Source organism: Petromyzon marinus, chromosome 23 (assembly GCF_048934315.1).
Source record: "Petromyzon marinus isolate PM22_M1 ecotype Great Lakes invasive population chromosome 23, UKy_Petmar_22M1.pri1.0, whole genome shotgun sequence".
NCBI lineage: Eukaryota > Metazoa > Chordata > Hyperoartia > Petromyzontiformes > Petromyzontidae > Petromyzon > Petromyzon marinus.
The window spans coordinates 11,314,332-11,340,317 of record NC_133689.1 but is presented as its reverse complement, the minus strand read 5'-3'; the positions used below and the strand labels follow the sequence as shown (position 1 = coordinate 11,340,317).

The following is a 25,986-nucleotide window of genomic DNA, read 5'->3' as shown; positions in this document are numbered from 1 at the left end:
TCAGCGAAATTGAGATCACATTCGCACAACGTCCTTTTACAGCCAGAGCGCGGTGCCCCATGCCGAGACCATCCACCCCGCTGCCCGCCGCGTGAGTTACGCGCAGATGGATGGATTCCTGGGAGTTGAACCGTGGACCCTGGCGGTGCGCGCTCCGCTCCTGACAGACGAATCAGACCCCCCTGAGAGCCACCAAGCCACCTCGAAAGTTCGCGGCTTTTTTTCTTCTTCTTCTTCTGCAACTTTCGCATATAAAGTTTCATCCATATTTCCCAGAGTAATTACACGTCAAGCTATACGCTCGCTCGCCCGCCCTCTCAGTGTGTGTTGATTACAAGTTAGTAGAATTGGAATTTCGTTAAACTAATTGCGTGTAGCACTTCTTTAATCATTATTTTTGGTTTGCACTATAATTACGGTAAAAATAAAGTGTCAGGCGGTTATTTCGGAAACTATCAAGTTAAACTGGGGGGAAAACAATTAAGATTAATGCGCACGCTTAAGATACGAGCGCACATGTGCACACGCATGCCTGCACGCGAGGCACAGGGCCACACAAGACAAAGATCCCCATTATAGCCTGAACAGACTTTTTGGGGCAAGTGCCGTTAGCGAGCGCCTATTAATCCCGGCACGGTAGCGGCCAGCACCACATCTGGCCACTTTTGTCTCCCAAGTGGCCAGATTTGTATACATTGCACCACGTACTCATTTGAGGCTGAGTCGACCTAGGAGAGGCCCAAGGACCGGTTCAGATAATCGTCACTATTGTTGGCTGTAAGTGCGATTCGAAATCGGGTCGCCGGGTTCGTGGTGCCGCATGCACACTCCCACACTTTGTTTAGCCGAACAGACAGTCAGGGGCCAGTGTTGTTTGCGAGTGCCCATTAAGCCCACACGGCACACAGGCAAGCGGTGTGGCATGCAACGCAGCCGGCAGTCTCAGTCCCTCCAGCGCCAGTGCGTAAGTGCGGATGAGCGCAATGCAAAGATGAACTCAATTTTAAGCTGAACTGACCTAGGTCAAGGGGTGCAAACAAAAACATCAATAACAGTGCACGTGGCCTGGGTTTTGAGCCACGGCCATGGGACCATGAGAGCACGGTTGTCTACGTCCGGTGTGTACAGTGAAAACTAAATTCAATAATAGCGCGCGTGGCACGAGTTTTGAACCACGGCCACCGGACCGTGCGCACGGTTGTCTGCGTACGGTGCGAAAGAGATTCAACGTACGCACGTACATACATCACGGCACATTGTGCAGATCACCCTGCCGCCAATGTTGTGTTTAACATACAAAGAGAGAGGACGGCGTGACGGGAGCTGTGGCGACCGGCAGCGTTTCGTGGCGCGCAGGCAGCATTGCAGAAGCGTCTGCCACAACAGAGCGGCCCGGGGGGTGCCTTGCACGTGGGAGAGCGCCCAACAAGCAGGGCACCGCTTAAGGCCACAAACTCTCCAATTTGTTTTTTTCATCAGTCACTTGAATAAAGTGTACGAGCACAGCACCCAGAATCTCATCAGATATTGCAGCCTAAGCAGGGTTCAGCCTGAAAAGCGCTCAGGATACGTTACAAAATCACAATCCTGTGCCACCGAGCCGTCTCTCAAGGGTCTCCCACCCCCCCATACCGCTCCTCCACCCTTCCCACACCACTGACTACAGCAAACGAGAGCACATCCAATAGCCGTCATGGCTGAGCGGCGTTTCTCTGTAGCTGCCACCTGGAACTCTCTCCCACTGTACACACGCAACAGAATCTAAGCACCGACCACCTTCACCTGTCCAGGCTCTCACCTGTCCAGGCTAGCAAACGAGAGGCTTTTCTCTCTGGCTCCGCAATATTGAGTTCTCGATCTAACATTGCGTCCGATTTGTGAAATACGTTCGTGTTTATCATTATCATTAAGATGGGCGACGACTATGTGTAACAGGTGTTATAAGCTTCTGCGGGGCTGCGTGCTTGATGGGCAGTGCAGAATAATTAATTGTGGGACTGTACTTCTGTGCTTCCATGCCTGTCTTCCCTGCCCTTCACCATCCCACGCTGACCAATATGGTCAAATAACCCCCACGATCTAAACGGCATGGGGAGGACCTCATCCAGCAGTGGATTAAAGAAGGGCCTGCACATGTACTTTAAGATGTATTGATATCCAGAGACCAAGCACGCTGACAGGCGCTTCCCTCTGATGGGTGTGATGATAAAGACCACACATTGTCATCATGAGCTCCAAAGCGCTTTGTAACTAACATATAAACTCAGGAGTAAATCGGCTATCACACCAGGTCAGTGAATACAATTCAGCCGAGCAGTCGGCAGCCAAGTCGTCTACATTGCCTTGAGGTCTGGGGAAATTGGCGCTACAATTGGGACCAAACTCTGCACTGGCTGGCTTTGGGGGTGGATGCCGATGTGAACGGCTGTGGTATGGAGGGCCCTGATGTGGCCGTCCGTGCCAGTGCAGTGCTAGTGGCTGCTGGTGGCTGTCGGGACCCTGAGAGGGCATTTAGTTTCTGCCCACGTGGAGACAGCTGTGCCTCTTATTGGGTGGAAAATGAAATGGGAGCCAGAAGAATGAGATTAACACGAAGCTTTGCTAAAGGTCTTGACATGTCAGACATTCTGGTGAGCAACGGCAATGGAGATTTCAACATTTCCATATTCAAAAGCTCAGTTGTTTATTTTTTTGGTATTAATTATTTAGCCCTTGCCACCCTTTTCACAGGTGTGCAACTGCATGCAAGCGCATGCACGTACGCACGAAGGTGCTCGTATATGCACTTGTGTGGAGCAATGGTGTGGCGGTGAGCGCAATGCGCGAAGAACCGACCGACCTGGGTTTGATTTCCAGTCGCGGCCAACATCGGCGGCCGGTGGTTATCTAAACCGGTCCTGGGCTCTCCCTTTGTCGACTCGGCTTTCAGCGAGTATATGGGGAAGTGTGTAAACATCAGCACTGGGGAGATAAAGACGGCGGGGCATGGTGCTGTCCACAGCACCTCCTTGTGCACAGCACTGGTTCTAATAGGTGCTCGCTTGCAGCACTGTAGCTCTGTAGCCTTTGAAGGCCACACACGGGGCGATCTTTGTGAATGAACCTCGCGCGCGTAGAACTGCGTCACGCTCACCTGCGGGCAGGTCCAGCTCCACGCCGACCCAGGTCCCCGGCGCAAACTCCGCGCTGCCCAGGAAGCGCACCGTGCCGGTCTGCAGCTCGCTGCGGTCGACGCTCACCGCCACCCCCACCGCGAGCCAAGGGGGGAGCTCCTCCTCCTCCTCTTCCTCCTCGCCCACCTGGCCCACGCCGCCGCGACTGCGCCCGTCCCGCCACGGGCCCTCGCCATCGCTCGCCAGCGAGGCCGGCGGTCGCGCCCGGCCCTTCCCCGCGCCCTCGGCCGCACCGAGCGGCGGCGCCTTGCTGGGCGCCGCTTTGCCGGGCGCCGCGGCGGGCGACGCGCCGTCCGAGGCGTCGCCGCCCCCGGAGTCCGTGTCCGAGTCGGAGGCCTCGGGCTCGACGCAGGACAGGAGCTCCTCCAGGCTGTCCGCGCTCGAGTTGCGGCGCTTGAGCGCGGGCGCGGCGCGCCTCTCCGCGTCGCGCTCCCGGTCGCTCCTCGCGCTCGCCGCCTCCCCCAGCTTCTCCTCGGCCGTCGACGGGCCCCTCTTTGCGGCGGGCGTCGCCGCGCCCGGCCCCGCCACGCCGTCCTCCTTGACGATGGTGGAGAAGGAGGCGAGCGAGGAGGGCCTCACCTTTTCGATCTTGAACGACGCCAGGCCCGGGAATACTGCTGTGGCGGGCACGGTGGGTGCTGTGGTGGGCACGATGGGTGCTGTGGCGGGCCTGGTGGGTGCTGTGGTGGGCACGGTGGGTACTGTGGTGGGCCTGGTAGGAGCTGTGGTGGGCACGGTGGGTGCTGTAGTGGGCCTGGTGGGTGCTGTGGTGGGCACGGTGGGTGCTGTGGTGGGCACGGTGGGTGCTGTGGTGGGCACGGTGGGTGCTGTGGTGGGCCTGGTGGGTGCTGTGGTAGGCACGGTGGGTGCTGTGGCGGGCCTGGTAGGAGCTGTGGTAGGCACGGTGGGTGCTGTGGCGGGCCTGGTGGGTGCTGTGGTGGGCACGGTGGGTGCTGTGGTGGGCACGGTGGGTGCTGTGGTGGGCCTGGTGGGTGCTGTGGTGGGCCTGGTGGGTGCTGTGGTAGGCACGGTGGGTGCTGTGGCGGGCCTGGTAGGAGCTGTGGTAGGCACGGTGGGTGCTGTGGCGGGCCTGGTGGGTGCTGTGGTGGGCACGGTGGGTGCTGTGGTGGGCACGGTGGGTGCTGTGGTGGGCCTGGTGGGTGCTGTGGTGGGCACGGTGGGTGCTGTGGTAGGCCTGGTGGGTGCTGTGGTGGGCACGGGTGGTGCTGTGGTGGGCGCTGTGGTGGGCACGGTGGGTGCTGTGGTGGGCCTGGTAGGAGCTGTGGTAGGCACGGTGGGTGCTGTGGCGGGCCTGCTTGGTGCTGTGGTGGGACCGGTGGGGGCCGTCTTCTGACTCAGGGTGGTGGCCGAGTGTTTCGAAGGGTCCTGCTCACTCGTCCCTTTAGTCACCTCAGCTTCTGCCGTCATCTTGGTTGGCGCGGTGGCCGACTGAACATTTGCCGAGGGTCTCGTCAGCGTTGCAACTGGAAGGGATCCGTTTGCTGTCTGCGGGACATCAGCAGCCGCCGCGGTTTCTGCGTGCGTGCCGCCTTCAATCCCCACCGCCGCTCGCGACGGTGGGGATCTTGCCGCGACCTTTACCGGCGACGGTGCCGCCCGTGCCGCGGGCGCGCCCAAGCCTGCCGGAGCAGTCCCCGCCCCCGCAGGCGCGGCGCCTTCCGGTGCCGCCGTCGCCCCAGCAGCGGAGCCGCAGGCGGGCGGCGCAGGCTCCGGGTTCGGCTCCGTCGCCGAGCGCTCGGGCACCGTTGCGGCCGTCGCAGGCTTCCGAGCGCCGAGGGCGTTCGCGGGCCGAACGTCTGCCGCCGCCCCCGCAATCGTCGCTCCGGGGGGCGGCGTGGTAACCCCCGCGCGTGCCGGAAAATCTGCCACGGTCAATTCCTCTTTGGGTCTCGCCGAGGGGTCCGACCGAGCGACGGACGAAGGATGCGGGGACGCCACCGGTGCGGTGGACTGCACGGGAAACGCTGACAACGACGAATGTGCTGCAGCAGCCTCTGCAGCTGCAGATGGTGATTTAGCAGCCTCTGACATTAGTGATTGTGTTTTAGCAGCCTCTGACATTAGTGATTGTGTTTTAGGTGCCTCTGATACTACTGATTGCGTTTTAGCAGCCTCTGCTGTTACCGGTAAAGATGCGTCTGCTCCTGGTAATGCCGAGGGAGATTTCCCTACCTTTGCTTTGACCGACGGAGGCTCAAGTGCCTCTACATCTACTGCCCGGGTTTTAAACCCCTGCGACGTGAGCGTTGAAGCTGGCGCTGCAGCTCGTGGGCAGGTAGGATCATCGGGCGTTACCGACCGTACCTGAGACGTTGCCGTCGCTATAGGCAGGGCGTGAATTTCCATCTCTGGTGCCTTCTTTACCACCGATGTCACATCTGGTGTTACTGATGCAGGCTTAATAATTACCTCTGGCATTACTGATGGAGCCTTATCCACGTCTCTTGTCACTACTGGAGCCTTAACCACCTCTGGTATGACCGACGGAGCCTTAACTACCTCTCTTGTTACTAATGGAGCCTTAACTACCTCTCTTGTTACTAATGGAGCCTTAACTACTTCTGGGGCCTTAACTACCTCTGGGGCTTTAACTACCTCCGCCGTCACCGTTGGAGGCTTAACTATCGCTGGTGTCGCCGAGGGCCCTTGAGGCGCTGCCAGGGTGATGGACGGCACCCCTCCTCCGTATTGCGGCACCTTGGACGGCAGCGCAACGAGCCCTGCGCCGGCCGGCTTGGGCGAGGACGCCGGTGTGGCCGTCCTCGGCCTCGAGGCCCCCGACGCGGCCGGCCGCGCCAGGGTTGCGGGGGGGGCGCCGCCGGCGGCCGCCGGGACCTCAGGGTGCGGCGGCGGCGGCAGCCGGTCTCTGCTCCCGCTGAGGGCGCCCAGGCGGGAGGAGGTGCGCTCCTCTTTGGCGATCTGTCGGGGAACACGGACGAGAGGACTTGAAGCCGACCAGCGGCGGAGGGGAAGTCTCGCACGCCGCTCGATCTGCAGAGCGGTGTCGCGCGCGAAAAGCGAATCGTGACGCACGGCAGATTAATGGGACAAATCGAGAGCCAGCATGCGGCATCGCAATTCACGTCATGCGCAGCGCGATTACGAATACAATTTGGATCTATCTTTCATATAAATGCAACCGCATCTCGAGCCGCTGTACAAAAGCCATGCAGGTTACTTGTTGATTTTGCATCGCAGTTATAGGCAAAATGGAAAAAGGAGGTTCGCGAGGCTGGACAGAACGATTGCAGAAAGCTGGGAGCACGGATATCTGGGGGAAGGGAATTCCAGACTATGGTGGCAGCAGAGGAGAATGAGTGATCTCAAACTCAACTAAGGTTGACTGGGGGGCTTCAACAGAAAACTTTGGGTGCCGGAGCGGGGAGGATTGTGCATGGAGAGGAATGAGAGGAGAGCGGTAAGAACGTTTTGTCACCAAACAAAAAAACTCGGGCTATTTTTTTTTAAAATTGTATTCACATGAACCGTAATGACACTGCTAAAGCCCACTGGACGTGCACTGCTTTTTGCCACGTTCACATAGGCCCGTGGCCGTAGCTGCAGCTTTGCTCAGGTCTGGCTTCTGGATCTCGTGGGCGAGCTCAAAGCCGTGGTTACCTTGAGCTTAAGCTGGGCACTGATTTGTAGTAGGTGGCATTGAGCGGCTCAACTCTGGTGTCATCCCGTCCATGATGTCCACAAACCACACATTAAGATTATGGGTCGATGATGACGATGATGGGACTATTCGTAACAAAAATAGGAATACTTACGTGGATAGTGATAATTAATAATGGTATCCGGTGTACTGATGATTGCATGAATGACTATTGTGAGGCCACTGAAGTTAATGGTACGAAACCATAGCTGATAGGATGGGCATAATGATGGCATTATGACAGTGATAAGACCAATATAATATATCTAAACAATGATAAAGATGAGGTTAGTTCTCCAGACTATCTGGCACAATGAAGTCCTTAACAAACCCTTCAACGTCAACCGTTCAAAGCGCGGTCACACTACAATGCCAAAACCTTCACAATGCCAGCAACATGATCGGCATTGGTGAATCCACTGCTGGATGAAGCCCTCCCCAGGCTGTCACCTCTTATAATCCTGTGATCCTGTAACAATCCACCTCGGACCCTGCGCATGGTGTTTGTGTGTTAGGCACACGGAGCTACGGTGCGGGGTCTTTCAGCTTGTTATGGTCGGACAGACGGGCTGCGATTGAGAGGCAACAATCACAATGTATAGCGATCAAGTTATAGCTACGCCACCGATGTCCAACGCCCCGCTGATTGAACAATGCGTAAGCGATGGCTCCATACGTTGGAGGCGACAGTATTCCGAGATTGAATAGTGTCTATCGAGGTTAGTGGGAGACACGTAGTCTGCCACGAAAAAAAATATATAGTTTCTCCCAATTATTTTAGCAGGCTATCTATATAGCTGGATCAACCTGTACATTTACAAACACACATCACAACAGAGCTTAGAACGCCTCTGCTCCTGAGCTGGTGACTATCGCGAGGCTGTATTGTGGGATACGCACAATGCATGCGATGTCATTGGCGTGCAAGGCATGCTGGGATTCCTTCGAAGCTTTGATGATGACGAAGACTCAATTTTAAGTAAAAATTATCTATTGTTTCCAACATCTGCACACGTTTCGTCTCACTGTTGCATTTAAAATGCTTGAATGGTGCCACACAGTTTATGCAAAGTGGTGACGTCCATAACAGGCTGTTGAGCAACCTTTTGAGTATTTAACAAAGTTGTACGCCATGAATGAGACCCATTTAACTTCAAGTCTCACATGACACCGTTGTGTGCTTGCCAAGGGTCTAGCCGGGCGTTAGTGGCTATGCACGTGGCACTGTGGAGGCGAGGGTTGGTGGATCAGCACACAAATATTGTGAAACTCGTTTCCCTTGGGCGTCAAGGAGGAGCGATACCCTGACGTGCCATGAGAAGGCAGTACAACAAGTGGACTAACCGCCATCTTTTTCTACCTGTACGGGGATATAGTGTTGCCCCCTCAAATGCTCCGGTTTCCTGCCTCATTTTTTTTTTATATCTTAAAATAAAAACCCGATGCAGGACCCTGCTGTAAAAGAGGACTACAACGCAGTGTGGCTTTGCTGGATAGATAAGTAAATTCTATTTTAACAATTATTATTACAGCGAATATTTGGAGGAAGTGTTGCAATTTGATCTTGAAACTGGATTTCTAGGTCGATACACGGGATATGAAATATGATGGAAGGATCCATCCCGGCTAATCGTTGACGGGGCAAATTCACGTTTCATTTCGGATGAGCATTGTTCATAACCGGTCGGAACATCTTTGAAAATTTTTACTGAAATTGAAGGTACGCGTACATGGGACAGCAGTGGAGAGATGTTAACTACCTAGCCTGCTATACAGGAGGTCGTGGGTTCGATCCCGACTCTGACACCTGCATGTTTGGAGTTTGCGTGTTCTCCACGTGGTCGCAGATCCTCCGGTTTTTCCCTCCACATTTAGAAACGTACGTTGAGAGTATTTGGCTGCTATCAATTTCCGCACGGTGAGTCACCTTGTAGAGTTGTCATTTGTGATAGCCAGGTCGCTTATGAAAAAGAGCTATATAATTCAGTGAGACCTTACCTTTTAAAATAAAAAAAAAAGATTTTTTGAATACATTTTGATTTAAAGCTTGCGTGACTGCAGGGATTCATATTCTTGGTTCTTTCGGTAAAGTCACGTATAAGGGAAACAATAAAATAATAAAAATATAAAACAATAAAATTCTCACGACGTTTCAACCACAGCAAGAAAATTTTCTTGCTGTGGTTTTCACACCTGATGATGATTGCTTGTGCTGCAGTCGAAACGTCGTGAGAATTTTATTTTTTATATTTTTATTATTTTATTGTTTCCCTTATACGTGACTTTACCGAAAGAACCAAGAATAGTTTTTGATTAGTTTAGTATTATGAACAATCGCAAACATTTAAAAAGAGAATTGTCCACATGGCCTCGTGGGTCATGGGCATTGAGCAAGTAGAATGGAGAACATGAGGACTGCACTCTAACTGAATAGAGTGTCAAGGGGAGGGAGAGTGGGGACCGTTTTCAGATGATAGCCACGCTCACGGCCACGGTAACACCGCAGCAGGGGGTGCGGAACGTTTCCTTTTCGAGAGCCGAATAGGATGTAGGCGTTGGCACGGATGATTATCCTTCCGATATTAGGAAGCCGCCGGAGCTATGCACGTTTAAATCTAGATCGAAAACGAACTTCTTTGGAACCGAATCTTGACTTAAAGCTTTCGTGACTGCAGGAATTCATATTCGTTGGGTCTTTCGGTAAAGTCACGTTGATAGGTTAAACAAAAAGGTTAAAACATTTTTTTTGTACCTATCTTTACCGAAAGACCCAAATAATATTCTTTAGAACTGCTTTTTGTGTTTAGTTTGTCGTCCTTCCCCCGCACCTCCGATGAGCACCGTCGGCTACGCACGGTGGCGGAAGAAGTTCAAACGTACGCACGTACAGCTTGGCAGCCACCACCTGTCAGTGTACCAAGTCTCCCAATGAAGCTACCGAACTGAATAACGGCATACCCCTATGCAGTGCGATCGCACACGCAACATCCCCGAACAAAAAGCATCGCCACTCGGCGCGGAGGGAATACAATAGCAAGGGCTGATGCTCAAGCCCTGCACTGAGAGATTCGAGAATCCATGGCTGCGCCTCCATCTCCCGGGCCACCTCGCGTCCAGCTACTCCCGGCAGCATCCCACTCAAGCAGCACCCCGGCTCAGGCCCTGTGGAGCTGGAAATGTAACCCCCCCGCCCCCTCCACCGCGCACCGGGTAATGACAACGGAGAGTGCAGCAGTCCTTGGGATAAAAAAAAAAGAGCAGAGCCAGGGAAATCGCCCCCCCCCCCCTCCGTCGCCCCTTCCTCATCAAATGGCACCGTGGTTTGCGACATGTTTCTGGAACATCCTCCACTGGCTCAAGCATCGTAAGACCGTTTAAGATGGGTCCTGGTCACCGACGTTTGGTAAAGGAGTATGCTGTGCACGCGAGAGAACACCCGCACGCGCACATCGGGATTTTGGCTTATCAACGATTTTACCGGAACCACATCTCAAAAAATTACGCAAATAGCGGGAACAATGCGCCGCCTCGTCCAAATCGACGGTGCGGTCGACTTGCCTAATTCTTTACGGGATTTGTGAAGTATCATCGGGCGTTATCATCGGGCGATTTGACAGAATATTCTGGCAAATCGGCCGATGATGCTGGATGTAATTACCAGAGAAACGCCGTACTACTCAGATTGTAAATGTTGTGGATTTACTCTCCAACACACCGGTGGGCTGAAGTAGCAACAAATTGCCGTTTTGTTTACATGACAAATCCCTTACTAATTGGCCGTGTCGGGCGGTGGGAGGGTTACGACGCATTTATATTTACGCGATCTAACTCAAAAACCTTTATCATGAATAATATTGGTCGCGAAAGCCTACGTGTTAAATTGCCGAATTCTACCCGTCGTACTACGGGCACCAGCGCTGCCCCAAACCATTCTGACCATTCCGTAATGATGAGAAGCTCGTCAGACAGGGAAGTATCTCCAGGCTGGACACAAGAGTAACAATCAGGCATGCAGACGGTGAGTTTCTGACAGCAAAAGGTGCGATTGTGACCATCTGACGAGCGAGGTCCTCCCATCATGCATCACATGTCACGTGACATGAGCACACTGGGTGGATTTAGAACACCAAAGGAAACAAAGAGGCCGCTTTATCATTGGACAGGAGCAGCATCACAATGTGGCAACTGTGTGCAGCCTTCATACGCGATGCACAATTTGTGTCGTAAACCCTCCTCCACCCGACACAGACAATTATTAACGTTGTCACGGGAACAATCGTGCCGATTAATTGCTGCTGCTTCCGCAGCACCACCGGTGTGTTGTTAATAAACTGGCACTTTTGTTCACGTGACAACTTCATTAATTGGCCGTGTTGAGTGGTAGAGGGTTTTACGACACAAATTTTATTTACGTGTTCCATTCCCCCCCCCCCCAAAAAAAAACTATTATCAATTGTAAAATTGGTCGTGAAGGCCTGAGTGTTAAATGCATTGTCATCCTTGTTATGAATCACCGGTGCAGCGCCGTGTCGCACCACGAACCCACTCGGCCTGGTTGAGGCCCGCATCCGGCAGGATCGACAAAAAATGGCCATGCAAGCAGAGACCGATATCCTCGAGCAAGCAAAGGCAGGAAGCGTCGATCGAGTGCGGGGGTTCAAAGGAAGGAGGCGTTCGAGGGGTTGGGGGGGGGGTGTGGAGGGGGGGAGTTGGTAATGACCTGGGGAGCTGCCCCTGTGCCCAGGGCCCGAATCCACGGAGAGAGCCACCAGGGACCGGCCGCTCTGCAGGAGGGAGGAAAGAGCAAAGCACCACGAGACCCACGGTCACCACCATCAGCGAGGAAACCCAAGACGGGGGGGGGGGGGGGGAGGGGGATGAGGGAGCGAGGTGCGCGTTGCCGTTACCCGGCTTACGCTCTCGCTGAACTCCCGAGTGCGGCGCAAGCTAGGAATGATGGCAGCGTCGACGGCAATACTTGCGGGTGGGCGTGCGTGCGCGGTCCACGACACAATCAGCTGCGGCGCCGTAGCCGCCGCGTCTGTGGCCAATTCGCCCCCCAAAATGCGCTCCGGCCTTGTGAGACCTCTGAAGCCAAAGCAGGTTTGAGTCCGGAGTGCGCTTGGATGGTTGCTAACCACGCACGCATAAGAGGGCGGTGCAGGAAGGGCCAATGTTGTACTTTACTTCTGTGCTCCTGCGTCCATGCTCCCCGCCTCCACCAAACCCACACTGACCAGTGTGGTGGAGCGTGGTGGTAACCCGCACGGCATGGGGAGGGAGGCCCTCATCCAGCAGTGTACTGACAAAGGGGCTGTAATTGTACTTGCTGTAACGACACACGTAGGCTGTGTGTCCTGGGCTCTGTGACATGAGTTTGAAGCTTTATTAAGAATAATGAAAAATAAACTTAAACTAGAATTGAAGCTTTCGTGACTGCAGAAATGACTATACTCATTGTTTTTTTCGGTAAAGTCACGTACATGGAAATAAAATAAAGTTTAAACGAATAAAGTAAAATTAGATTAAAATAAATCACGACTGTTTACGTTGGTATGTTCAACCCAGAGGACAAAAGATTGAGCAGCCGACTGGTCTGCATCACATTATGTTTCTAAGGTTTGTTCAGTTCGCGTCTCCCATCTTCTTGCTGTGTTTGCCTCCGTGCAGTTTGGCGTTCGCTGCGTGCTATGTGCGCGGTGTCCCTCTGTGCGTTCCCTTGCTGTGTGTTTTACCCCATTTCCACCTGATGCTGAGCGCTTGTGTTGCGTTCGAAACGTCGTGATTTAATTTAATCTAATTTTATTTCTTTACATTTTATTTTATTTCCATATACGTGACTTTACCGAAAAAAGCAACGAGTATAATAAACTTAAAATTGACTTTTAGTGACGTAATCATAGCACTGCGACGAAGCATTAAACAAGAACGGCGATCGTGTTACTTTGCATCGATGTTACGAGAGAACTGCGTAGCCGCACGTCAGTCGCTTACTTACAAATGCTGATCATTAATGGAGATTAAGCTCACGTCTAATGCCCAGGATGCACAGCCCACGGACATATCTGCACGGTAACCAATTGCTTTTTTGGTCAATATTTCCACCACCCCCCCCACCCCCACCCCAAAAGAGAAGCTCCAACCAAAACAGCAAAGCGGTCATCGTTAGTCTGAGCAGCTGCCAATGAATGGGCACCAGTTTATACCGGGTGTTAGTGCGTCCAGCGATGCAAACGTAGTGGGACCATCAGCACAGTGGCTCACACACACTTCACAATCGGCGAAATGAATACAGACATGTGCAAACAAACGGTGTGTGTGCGCGCACGGTGCGTGTGCACGGTGTGTGTGTGCAGTGAGTGTGTGTGTGTGTGCATTGTGTGTGTGTGCACGGTGTGTGTGCGCGCACGGTGTGTGTGTGCAGTGAGTGTGTGTGTGCATTTTGTGCAGTGCGTGCACGATGTGTGTGTGTTTGTGCACGGTGAGTGTGTGTGTGCATGGTGTGTGTGCACGGTGTGTGTGTGTTTGTGCACGGTGAGTGTGTGCACGGTATGTGCGTACACGGTATGTGCATACACGGTGTGTGTGCACGGTGCGTGCGTGCGCAGTGCGTGCACGGTGTGTGTATGCAAGGTGTGTGTATGTGCACGGTGTGTGTGTGTGCACGGTGTATATGTGCATGGTGTGTGTGTGTGTGTGCACGGTATGTAGTTCGTGAAGCCTTCATTAGCTGTACCGGGGGAATCTCCATTGGTACAGATATAATGGGAGGCTGATCGATGCCCGGGTGCGGTCAAGGGATGACTCCCTATTGCTCAACCACGTTATGTATGCCGGTGATTTGGTAATAGCTGCTCATTCAAAGGAGGAGTTGAAGACGCTGCTGCTGAGACTGGAGCGTGCCACTAAGAGGTTGGGGACTTACCATCAGCCCCACCAAAACTAAGCACCTGCCTGGGTATTTTGTACCATCGGACACTCCACCCCCACAACTCCCAATCGGTGATGGGGCAGTTGTGGAGAGAGTGGAACGTTTCCCATACCTGGGCAGTGTGCTTATGACCGGCTCCAGTTTAACAGCAGAGGTCTCACTCCGAATCAGTCGAGTGGCAATATCTTTTCACCGGTTGTGTAACGCTGTGTGGAAGCTACTTGGTCTGTCGCTCCGCACTAAGCTTCAGGTCTTCTCGGCCACGGTCATTCCCTCCCTTCTCTACGCTTGCGAAACATGGACCCCCTTAATGGAACATCTTTGCCGGTTAGAAACATTTAGGCTAGCCTGCCTACGATCCATCCTGGGTTTAACCAGGCTGGATTGTGTGAGGAGCTCACAAATCCTTGAAAGATCTGGGCAAGGTCCCATTGGTGAGCTCCTCCGGCAGGCAAGGCTGTGTTGGCTGGGTCATGTAGTCCGCATGCCCAGCCACCGCATGCCGAAACAGCTTTTGTTCGTCCGGATCGAGGGGGCTAAATGGGCGCGGCACGGGCTAGAGAAGAGATGGAGTGATGTGGTACAGGAGGACGTGGAGCTGAGTGGACTTGTCGATGACTGGTACCAGCGGTGTCAAGATCGGCCTCTGTGGAGGAGGCTCGTGAAGGACGCTACTGGGCAGTTGGAGGCAGTCACCCTCCAATAACAACGGAGGGCGGAGGAGCGACGCTCACAACAACGAGCGGAGCGCCGGGTGGCTAAAGCACAGCAGGTTGGCACAGTAGGGGGCACAGGTGGTGCATCAGCCAGTCATCTCAGTCATCTCAGTCAGTCGACCCGTGGCACCTGGGTCTGCCCCGTGACCTCCTGCCAGCGGGCGTTCCAAACTTCACGTGGCCTCAAGGTGCACATGGCCTGGCACAAGCGTCGTGGTGACGTCACCGCCACTTAGTGGCGAATGGCGGTTGTTGTGTTGTGTGTGCACGGTGTGTGTGTGCACGGTGTGTGTGCACGGTGTGCGTGTGTGTGCACGGTGTGTGTGCACGGTGTGTGTGTGCACGGTAAAGTGCGGAGGTGAGATCAAGATGTGAAGAAGGAGGACAAGGGATGAGCAGGGACGGGTGGGGGAAGGAACAGCAGCAGGGTAACGGTGAGTGTATGGAATGTGTCGAGGTAAGTTACTTTCAGCCAGCAACGATTCATGCCCACGAGGGGGTGGTGTGGTTGGCACCACCACTCAGTCGCCTTTGTCACCCCGGTGCCGCAACCAGCTACTTAATTTGAAGGCTGAGTTGACTCAGAGGAGGCTTGGGACCGGTTCTGATGACACTTGCCAGCGATGTTATCTATGGTTGGGAATCGAACTCGGGCGACCGCGTTTGTAGCACGATGCGCTAACCCCGACACTACCGCTCCCTACCCTGTCTGAATAGGCACTGTGCTCGCAAAGGCTGCACGTGAAATCTCTGTCTTTGGCGCAGAGTGAGGACAACAACTTGTCACGAGTTTCTTTTGCCTGCCCAGCTTGAAACGAAAGCGAGCATCCCAGGAGGGTTAGCCACCACCGACACTTTCCCAACAAGCTTCCAACCGCACCCACGTCCGGCGCCTCTCAGGCCAACGCTGATCGCCACGTTCTCAACTCTTGCCAGAGTCCCGACGAACAGACGATACCCGCCTGTGAAGCAAACCGCCTTCGTGCAGACCCTGCGCTACCAAACGTACCGATCATTGCCAGTACGGCATTGTCAGCTGCCGTGTGCAGATTGAATGCTGACATTGTTTCAAGTCGCACACAAAAACGGACGCAATGGAGTTGCCACCCTTGCCTCACTGTCACGCCACGGCGAGACGCAGGTCCGGCAGAGGGAAAGCTTGCAGAGGCAACGTATGGCAACCGGAGCAACACTACAGAATGTTGGGGCAAGTACCGTTAGTGACCACCGATACACGAGAGGGTGGCTGGCCAGAACCACGCCCGCGGCTGCCTTTGTCTCCAAAGTGGCGATGTTCATACATCGTAGCAGATACTCATTTGAGGTTGAGTCGACCTATGGGAGGCCCAGGACTGGTTCAGATCATCGTCAATGGTGTTGGTGGCCGTGAGAACTCGAGTCGCCAGGGTTCATAGCGCAGAGCGCTCATCGCGACTCTACCGCTGCCCACACTAAACACACAGACAGCACATACACAGACACTACCGCCTTCCACACTAAACACACAGACAGCACATACACAGACACTACCGCCTTCCACACTAAACACACAGACAGCACATACACAGACACTACCGCTGCCCACACTAAACACACAGACAGCACATACACAGACACTACCGCCTTTCCACACTAAACACACAGACAGCACATACACAGACACTACCGCCTTCCACACTAAACACACAGACAGCACATACACAGACACTACCGCTGCCCACACTAAACACACAGACAGCACATACACAGACACTACCGCTGCCCACACTGAACACACAGACAGCACATACACAGACTCTACCGCCTTCCACACTAAACACACAGACAGCACATACACAGACTCTACCGCCTTCCACACTAAACACACAGACAGCACATACACAGACACTACCGCCTTCCACACTAAACACACAGGCAGCACATACACAGACACTACCGCCTTCCACACTAAACACACAGACAGCACATACACAGACACTACCGCCTTCCACACTAAACACACAGACAGCACATACACAGACACTACCGCCTTCCACACTAAACACAAGGACAGCACATACACAGACACTACCGCCTTCCACACTAAACACACAGACAGCACATACACAGACACTACCGCCTTCCACACTAAACACACAGACAGCACATACACAGACTCTACCGCCTTCCACACTAAACACACAGAGAGCACATACACAGACACTACCGCTGCCCACACTAAACACACAGACAGCACATACACAGACACTACTGCCTTCCACACTAAACACACAGACAGCACATACACAGACACTACCGCCTTCCACACTAAACACACAGACAGCACATACACAGACACTACCGCTGCCCACACTAAACACACAGACAGCACATACACAGACACTACCGCTGCCCACACTAAACACACAGACAGCACATACACAGACACTACCGCCTTCCACACTAAACACACAGACAGCACATACACAGACACTACCGCCTTCCACACTAAACACACAGACAGCACATACACAGACACTACCGCCTTCCACACTAAACACACAGACAGCACATACACAGACACTACCGCCTTCCACACTAAACACACAAGACAGCACATACACAGACTCTACCGCCTTCCACACTAAACACACAGACAGCACATACACAGACTCTACCGCCTTCCACACTAAACACACAGACAGCACATACACAGACACTACCGCTGCCCACACTAAACACACAGAGAGCACATACACAGACACTATCGCCTTCCACACTAAACACACAGACAGCACATACACAGACACTACCGCCTTCCACACTAAACACACAGACAGCACATACACAGACACTACCGCCTTCCACACTAAACACACAGACAGCACATACACAGACACTACCGCCTTCCACACTAAACACACAGACAGCACATACACAGACACTACCGCCTTCCACACTAAACACACAGACAGCACATACACAGACACTACCGCTGCCCACACTAAACACACAGACAGCACATACACAGACACTACCGCTGCCCACACTAAACACACAGACAGCACATACACAGACACTACCGCCTTCCACACTAAACACACAGACAGCACATACACAGACACTACCGCCTTCCACACTAAACACACAGACAGCACATACACAGACACTACCGCCTTCCACACTAAACACACAGACAGCACATACACAGACTCTACCGCCTTCCACACTAAACACACAGACAGCACATACACAGACTCTACCGCCTTCCACACTAAACACACAGACAGCACATACACAGACACTACCGCCTTCCACACTAAACACACAGGCAGCACATACACAGACACTACCGCCTTCCACACTAAACACACAGACAGCACATACACAGACACTACCGCCTTCCACACTAAACACACAGACACTACGCACACAGACACTACCGCCTTCCACACTAAACACACAGACAGCACATACACAGACACTACCGCCTTCCACACTAAACACACAGACAGCACATACACAGACACTACCGCCTTCCACACTAAACACACAGACACTATGCACACAGACACTATGCACACACACCCATTATGCAGCGTGATGTCAAGTCGGATGACTGCGTAGCAGTGTGCACACAAGCCAGCACCGGACAGCAGCAGCAGCAGCAGCAGCCAGCAAAGCTGGAGTAAAACATCGGACATCGTGGCCGAACAACACTTTGGAACAACCCGGAAACACAGAGATAGCAGTACAACAGCAGCACCACCGTGAAAACCTGCGTAGTTGTAAATAATCATCTCTCGAACGTACAATTTCAATGCGTGTCGCACTCATTGCATACAAAGTGATTGCCACAAATGAACCACAATACCTTACTCATCTCGTAAAGGAGCAAAAACCATCATCACACGAACTCTGGTCATCCTCGAAGCGGCTTTTGGCTGGCCATTGAACAAAGACGGTCACTGCATCGCGCGCTTTCAGATGAGCTTCTGTGGCCGTCTGGAACGCTCTTCCATCCGATATTAGGAAGCCGCTGGAGCTACGCACTTTTAAATATAAATTGAAAGCTCATTTCTTTCAAAATACTTGTTGTGTTTAGTTTTGATTTAAAGCTTTCGTGACTGCAGGGATTCATATTCTTGGTTCTTTCGGTAAAGTCACAAAGAAGGGAAACAATAAAATACTATTTTTATTATTTTATTGTTACCCTTCTACGTGACTTTACCGAAAGAACCAAGAATGTTGTTTAGTTTGTTGTCTTTTCCCCATGCCTCCGAATCGCACAGTTGGCTGCATACGGTGCGAAAGAAGTTCAACAAACATACACATATATACATTCCACTGGGAACGGTAACCGATTCCTGCCTTTCAGAGCCGACAAATGATTATGACAAATGGTTACCGGTTTACCAGTGTACCGATTAACAACCCTAACAAGGACCACATGTCTGTAGCTGGCTGTGAATTCAACTCAAAGAGTGCAGGGAAATCTTCCACAACTCGTATGGCCCACTATGTGATCACAAACTGGGCACATTACATTTCACCCAAACCACGTTGCCTAATGAATGAATGCAACTGTAGTTCTATACTTCTACATTGTGGCTTGGTGAAGACTGGGAGCAGACTGGGAGCAGTCTTCACCAACCCGCACTGCACACACGTGGTCAAGAATTTGTACTGACCCACTAACTGTGGGAGGCCTTCCTCCGGCAATGGATTGGCAAAGGGCTGTGCGTGGACACTGCCTGCAACCCAGATCTCCCTTGCAAAAATAGTTCAGTCCCAGTGGATTCTCTCCTGAGGCCCGAGTATACAAAATGTATGTAAAATCCGAAAGGCAGCAATTGGGGTAGGCTCCGACACTGCATAGGTGAAAATGAAGAGGATTTATGCGCAGCCTCACGAGACTGTAACGCTGGGCACGTGGCAGTGAGACCGTTTGGGATTACATCATCACTCCCACTCCACCAGCCAATCAACTGCCAGGAAAAAAAAGTTGCCATGCAACATGGTCGCCGTGACGTCACTGGTCCATGCGGTAAGCCATATATTTATGTAATTAATGCGTTTTAACATGATGTAAGCGTGATTACGTGAATTTAGTTGTGCGGGCACGTGAGAACGCGCGTGTACAATTGTTCGAGTGCGTTACTTTGGGTGGGACGGACTTTATGTCAGCGTGTTCGAGAGAGTTTTTGTGTTTGTGTCCATTTTGTATCAATCATGTGCATGCCAGCCTCAACAGGTGCTTACTCACAGTTTTGTTACGAGGCAATGTAACAGCACGTGCCCTGTGCGAGCAGAGCATTTGGGATGCGATTCGTGCACACGTGTTTTTGCGTGAGAGAGTATGTGAGAGTGTGTGGCTGCGTGCATGCGTCTCTGCATTTGTATTTGTGGTGGCCAGGCGAGGTGTATTCTGGTGTGGGGAGGACGAGTGTAAGCGGTTCGCGCACTGCGCTACAAACCCAGAAACCCGAGGTCAATTCCCGCTCACAGCCAACACCAGTGACGATTACAATTATCTCATCCGGTCCTGGGCCTCCCCTAGGTAGACTCAGCCTCAAATAAGTACTTGGTGTGACGTTTAAACATCGGCACTTGGGACACCAAAGGCGGCCGAGCGTGGTGCTGGCCACCCATCCCCTCAAGTGCCGTGGCCGAGTTTCTTCGGAGCTCGCTAACAGCACTTGCCCCCAAGGTGTGTTTAGGCCATAGCGTGTGTCTGCTTGTGAGAGCACGTGTGTGTGTGTGTAGAATATGAGCAATTTCTTTATCGCAAGTCCCGTGTGGAACTGCAGTTAGGACAAAACAAGAATTCCTTAAATCTATCATTACTCAGGCCGTTGATAATAAAGCTCATGTACATACTCGTACAGATGTGTGTAGTTGTGCGTGCAGAATCAGAATCTTTAAATATACTGGAGGAGTTCGATGAGCTATAAAGCATTTTTTTCCACAGATGCTCAGTCGGGGCAGGTCAGTAACGTTACAACAACAAACACAACAAACACAAGGATTGCAAATTAAAGGCAAGCAGTGGGTGCAGCAGGTGGGACAGCAATATGCGTAGCAGGTGGGACAGCAATATGCACAGCAGTGTGTGCAGCAGGTGGTGCAGCAGTTTGTGCAGTAGTGTGTGCAGCAGTGTGTGCAGCAGCGTTCGCAGCAGTGGGTGAAGGCGGTCGCAGCAGTGGGTGAAGGCGGTCGCACCTTGGGCGGGGATATGAGCTGGTTCTGCCGGAGTGGCGTGAGGGGCTTGAGGTAGCGAGGGCTTGGCCGGGACCCCACGGGGGACCCCTCCGCTGCCCCCCACTCTGTGGAACGTGGTTATGGGGGGGGGGGCACAAGGGACATGGCAGTGGGAAGGAAGTTACATTAATAATGCAACGCGCGCACCGCCACTTACGCGGAGCCGTGAATCCATTATACGCTCTACATGAGTCCATTACACACAACTGCAGAGATCCCTCACGTAGCCTCCACAGGCTGTCGGGGGCAAGTGTTAGCGAGTGCACGCGAAGGCCGGCTCGGGTGGGTGGCCAGCACCACGCCCGCCGGTTCTATCTCCCCAGTGCTGACGTTCAAGCATCGCACCGGGAATTCATTGACAACTAGAAACGAAACGACTTTTATTTCACCAGGTAAGCTCCACCGACATTTTCAGAAGTCACCTGGCCACAATTGATTGCTCAATGGAATGGCTTATCATGCGCATATTCATAGCATCGAAATACTTCCAAATCCAAATTCATGCTTCTAAATGTGGAGGGAAAAACCGGAAGACCCAGGATAAATCCACACGACCATAGGGAGAACATGCAAACTCTAAATATACCGGTGCCAGGGTTGAGATCGAATCCACGACCTCTTGCATGCTAGGCGAGGGTTGTTAACATCTCACCACCGTGGCGCTCTGAGTAGACCTGGTGCAGGTTCAGGACTGATAGAGACATTCGCCACCGATGTTGGCCTTGAGCGGGAATCGAACTCTGGTCGCTTGAGGCAGGTTCAGGACATGTGTGGATATGCAGCAGTGATGATGATGATTGTGGCCCGATCGCCGAGTTTGTAGCGCAGTGTGCTAACCGCTGTGCCACCGCTCCCCACAAATTGCACCATTACGCAGCACTCTACAAACAACGCTGTTTGTTCGGCCACCAACCTGCACTGACAAACACACGGCCTGTGGCTCAATGCGTGTCGGTGAAGAAGAGGCGCACAGACGTGACAGCAGAGGATTATAGGCCCTCTGCACTCCATGCCTCCGTAGCCGCAAGCGCTTGGAGGCGGCCGAGAGGTCACCCACAGGCCTTGCGAACACGTGTCACACATCGACCGTTGCTGTCGAGACTCCGGGATAGAGGGAAGAGGGCGCTAACTTGGGAGCGTGCCCGGAGAGACGCTAGGGGGGGGGGGTTCACGCTGGAGGGTGGGTGTTGGCTGCTAAGCGCGCTGTCACAGCATACGTGCCCACACTCGCTCGATCACGTGTGCGCCGCGTGTGCTGCATGCGGCGCACACAGGATCAGGGCAATGGGGAATGTGCTACATCCTGTGCACTGCAAGCACCGCGTTGGTGAGATGTTAACTCCCTCGCCTGGCATTCAGAGGGTCGTGGACTTTTCGACGGGTCCTCCGGTTTATTCCCTCCATATTTAGAAACATGCGTTTTTGGAGCATTCGGCTGCGATAAATTTCCACGTGACAAGCCACATCATCGGGCTATCATTTGTGGCCAGGTCGCTTCTCAAAAAGAGAGCTAACGCAGCTCAGCGAGGCCTTACCCCGGAAAAATAAAGAAGATAAAAGTTCCGTTTAAAGCTGCCGGCGACGATGCGCGCGGCGCGTCCTGTCCACTGCGGGCGCTGGGTGTGTGCTCGCCTGACAACTGGCTGCGGGCTGCGCTGGGTGTGCCCAGCGGACGCCGCTGTACCTTGTCCCATGTGGGGGGTGGACGTGCGGGAGGAGGCAGCGTTCTGCGGCGGCGACAGCTCCTGGCAGCTGCGTCGCATTGCTGACGAGAGCTCCAGGGTGCTGCCGGGGAATCGCTGATGGGGAAGGTAGAAAGGAGGGTAAAAGGTGTGGCCACGCAATTCATTGACGGAGGGGCCCCTCCGCTAGGGGGGACCCCGAAAGGGTGCTTGGTCTACTCTTCCACGTTGACCACCACAGGCGACCTGTCAAACGGCTGAGCTCTGACGTAGCCGTTAACGTTGCGGGCTTGGACCGAGGGTACGGGAGGAGTGAGTTTGAGAAATGTGACCCTCCTTGTTTCAAAAACTTCACAAGAGAGCACCTTCATGTATTCACGTTCACGTGCGCACACACAAGTACAACGAAAACTCAACTAACAGCACTGTGATTAACAAAGTTTTTTGGGGTTAGATCTCGTCAATGTAAATGTTTCGCTAGCCCACCACCACTACCCGACACATTCAACTAGTAAGGTTTGGTCAAGTGACAAACCTGACTCATCGGCTGTGTCTCGTGGTGGTGGGTTAACGACACTTAAATAGATATATACAGTAAAACCTTGGATTGCGAGCACAATTCGTTCTGGAAACGTGTTTGTAATCCAAAGCACTCATATATCAAAGCGCTCGTATATCAGTTGTGATCACGTGACGCTCGGCAGACAAAGCGTATACGTGCTACTCGTATTGCAAGACCTCGCTCGTTCATCAAATTCATATTTATTTTAAGAAATTTCTCGTCTTGCAAAACACTCGCAGACCAAGTTACTCACAATCCAAGGTTTTACTGTATATCCGCGATCTAACCCAAAAACCTTTTTGATTTAAAGCTTTCGTGACTGCAGTGATTCATATTCTTGGTTCTTTCGGTAAAGTCACATTGAAGGGAAACAATAAAATAATAAAATATATAAAACAATAAAATTCTCACGACGTTTCGACTGCAACACAAGCAGTCATCATCAGGTTTGAAAACCAACGGCAAGAACATTTGAAAGAAGTGGCGGTTTGTATTTATTTTTAAACGTTAGCGCCACGGATAGCGATTTGACAGTTTGTTTAGATGGACGAGTCCATCTATGTTCGGAAAAGAAGAGGGGGGAGACGAAAAATTAATGTATGCTGTCTGAAAGCCACCGTAAGCGTGAACAATCAATTAAGACCAGAAATGGTTTATCAAATCCTTCCAATGATTGCTAAGCCAGAATCCATCTTCTCGGTTGAAATTGTCTCTGTGTTTGTATATGTGGATAACCTCATGAACGAATCTCTCATGGTAGCCAGATGGCTTGTTTCCCTTCAACATGGCTTTACCGAAAGAACCAAGAATACCAAAAACCTTTATGATGAAGATTTGTCGTGAAAGCCCACGTGTTAAACAGCACTGTGGCCAAAAGAGGAAAAGGCATAACAACAGGTGATGTTCCGGGTATTGGGCCTTCTTCAGAGCACGTACAATGAGAAAATAAAATTAAAAAGCTGACGAGTGCACAAAGGAGCATGGAGAGATGATGCGTGCCTTGATTTACGCTGAGACACGGAGAGAGGAACACACACGGACTATTACACACGGAGAGTGGATTGTTTTTTCATTCATTTAATCTGTAAGGGACATTTCCCAACCGATCTTCATGTAATGGAGTGAGCAACGTGGAGCTTCAACCACCATAAGACAAGCCGAAGTGAATTATTAATGTCATGTAATTACCCATTACTTTGACCGATAGCAGCTTTGACATTTGGCCATGGCACGCATTAGTGATGCGTCCGTGTTTTTCAGTGTAACAGAACGGCAAGTAGGACTCGTTTAGCTGGGACGCAAAGCCCTTTGCAGAGACACTGCACAATGAGCTGGAGTCACTCTGGGCCTCTGTATAGTCAGATCCTGTCCAGACGTTTACGCACACACAGGGACCTCTTTCGTCTCACAGACTGCACGGGGACTGCGCTGTTGGCGGGAGCCTTGCAAGCGTCGCAAGAAACGTTCAAAGTCATACAAAATATAAAGACGTATCCGCGAACAAGCACCCGCTACCGCAATTCATGCGCAAATATAACCTTTTATTGAATGCTTAATTTATTTAAAATTTCACGAATATTTTTGCCAAGTATTTCACTCATCATGCTATCAGGGGCGGAGAAGCGACGTGCAGTGGTTTGTGCACTACACTGTAATCCCAGCGACCCCTTTACTATGAGTCACTGTGTTAAGTAATTAAAACCACTTATCAGGGTATGTAAACGCTCGCCATCTTGTTTGGAGTAGAGGAGGCCTACTGAGGTGAGGTAGAAGTAATCACGTGCTATCATCTGCAGGCATCTGTCCCTGAAATACTTTCAACTAAACTATGAACTCAACTGTCTTTAATTTCACCCAGGTAAGACCCACTGAGCTGTATAGCTTTTTTTCAGGAGCGATCTGGCTATACGAATGATAGCTCAACGAAGTGGCTCATCGTGTGGAAGTTTAGAGCAGCCGAACACTCCAAACGCCACGTTGATTCCAAACGTCGAGGGAAAAAAACGGAAGACCCTGGAGAAAAATCCACACGACCACAGGGAGAACATGCAAACTCCAAATATACAGGCGTCAAGGGTCGGGATCGAACCCACGACCTCCTGCATACCAGGTGAGGGAATTAACATTCATAACTGGCGGCGCCCCCCTTTGATTCCCTGCGGACTAAACCACATTTATGTGAACCATGATGCGACAACAATAACACAATGTGGATATGACTGGCACTAAAATGCAACACTTGCAATGCATATTATTATAAGTAATGAGTTTAAACGCAGAAGAATTTCTAACCTGTGTATTAAAGTGCGGCAGAATTGTTAGACTGTAAAATGAGACTGAGTTGAGTAAAAACAACCGCCCAGATTGAGCTGTCATCACCGAGCGTGAAGCTACGACTGGACGCAGACGTTCATGAATGATGCTCAACTTGACCCGACATGGAAAGCCACGCCGTGCTGATTAGTAATGATTTTTTTTAAACGTTTTTCACTTCCCGTCAGAATGCCAAATCGCAGACGCTACTTCACATTCACGAGTTCCGAGAATGAGCGACGCAGGCCACGTCGGGCCGATGTGGGTCTAGTCCATCACAGATGCGCATTGATCACACGTTGACCTAGAGATGTTTCTCTCCATCCGCAAGTGGTGCCTCACAACCCGCGCACACACTAATCCACGGGAGGAGACCCATCTCGCTCTCAACACCGTCACAGACATCAACCGCCAAGGCACACCTTGACGCGTTCGCTACCCACAGTTCCCGAACGATAGCTGCAATGTTAACTTGAGCATTCGGCTCACGGCAAAAATTCGCAATGTTAAACCCTAACACTTACTTCTTGCGCTAAAACATAATCCCAACGTGGATTCATGTCCTGATCTTTATGTTATGCCTAACCGTATTCCTATAGACCCTTCTGTCAATCCACTGCTGGATGAGGCACTCCCCACATCGTGTCAGTCGTGGGGGGGTTGTTTGACCATACTTCACCAAGTCTGATA

The 25,986-nt window shown here is 52.1% G+C and overlaps 1 protein-coding gene across 1 annotated transcript in view; it reads right to left on the bottom strand.

Moving 5' to 3' along the window:
- Nucleotides 1–25,986, bottom strand: part of LOC116945274 (kinesin-like protein KIF13A) — a 143,933-nt gene that overhangs the window by 7,078 nt on the left and 110,869 nt on the right. Inside the window, exons 36-38 of the mRNA XM_032959657.2 lie at nucleotides 22,424–22,538; nucleotides 20,701–20,804; nucleotides 3,134–6,113 (exon numbers count right to left, since the gene is read on the bottom strand). Of these exons, the coding sequence (XP_032815548.2) occupies nucleotides 3,134–6,113; nucleotides 20,701–20,804; nucleotides 22,424–22,538 (3,199 nt within the window). The remainder of the gene's footprint in view (nucleotides 1–3,133; nucleotides 6,114–20,700; nucleotides 20,805–22,423; nucleotides 22,539–25,986) is intronic.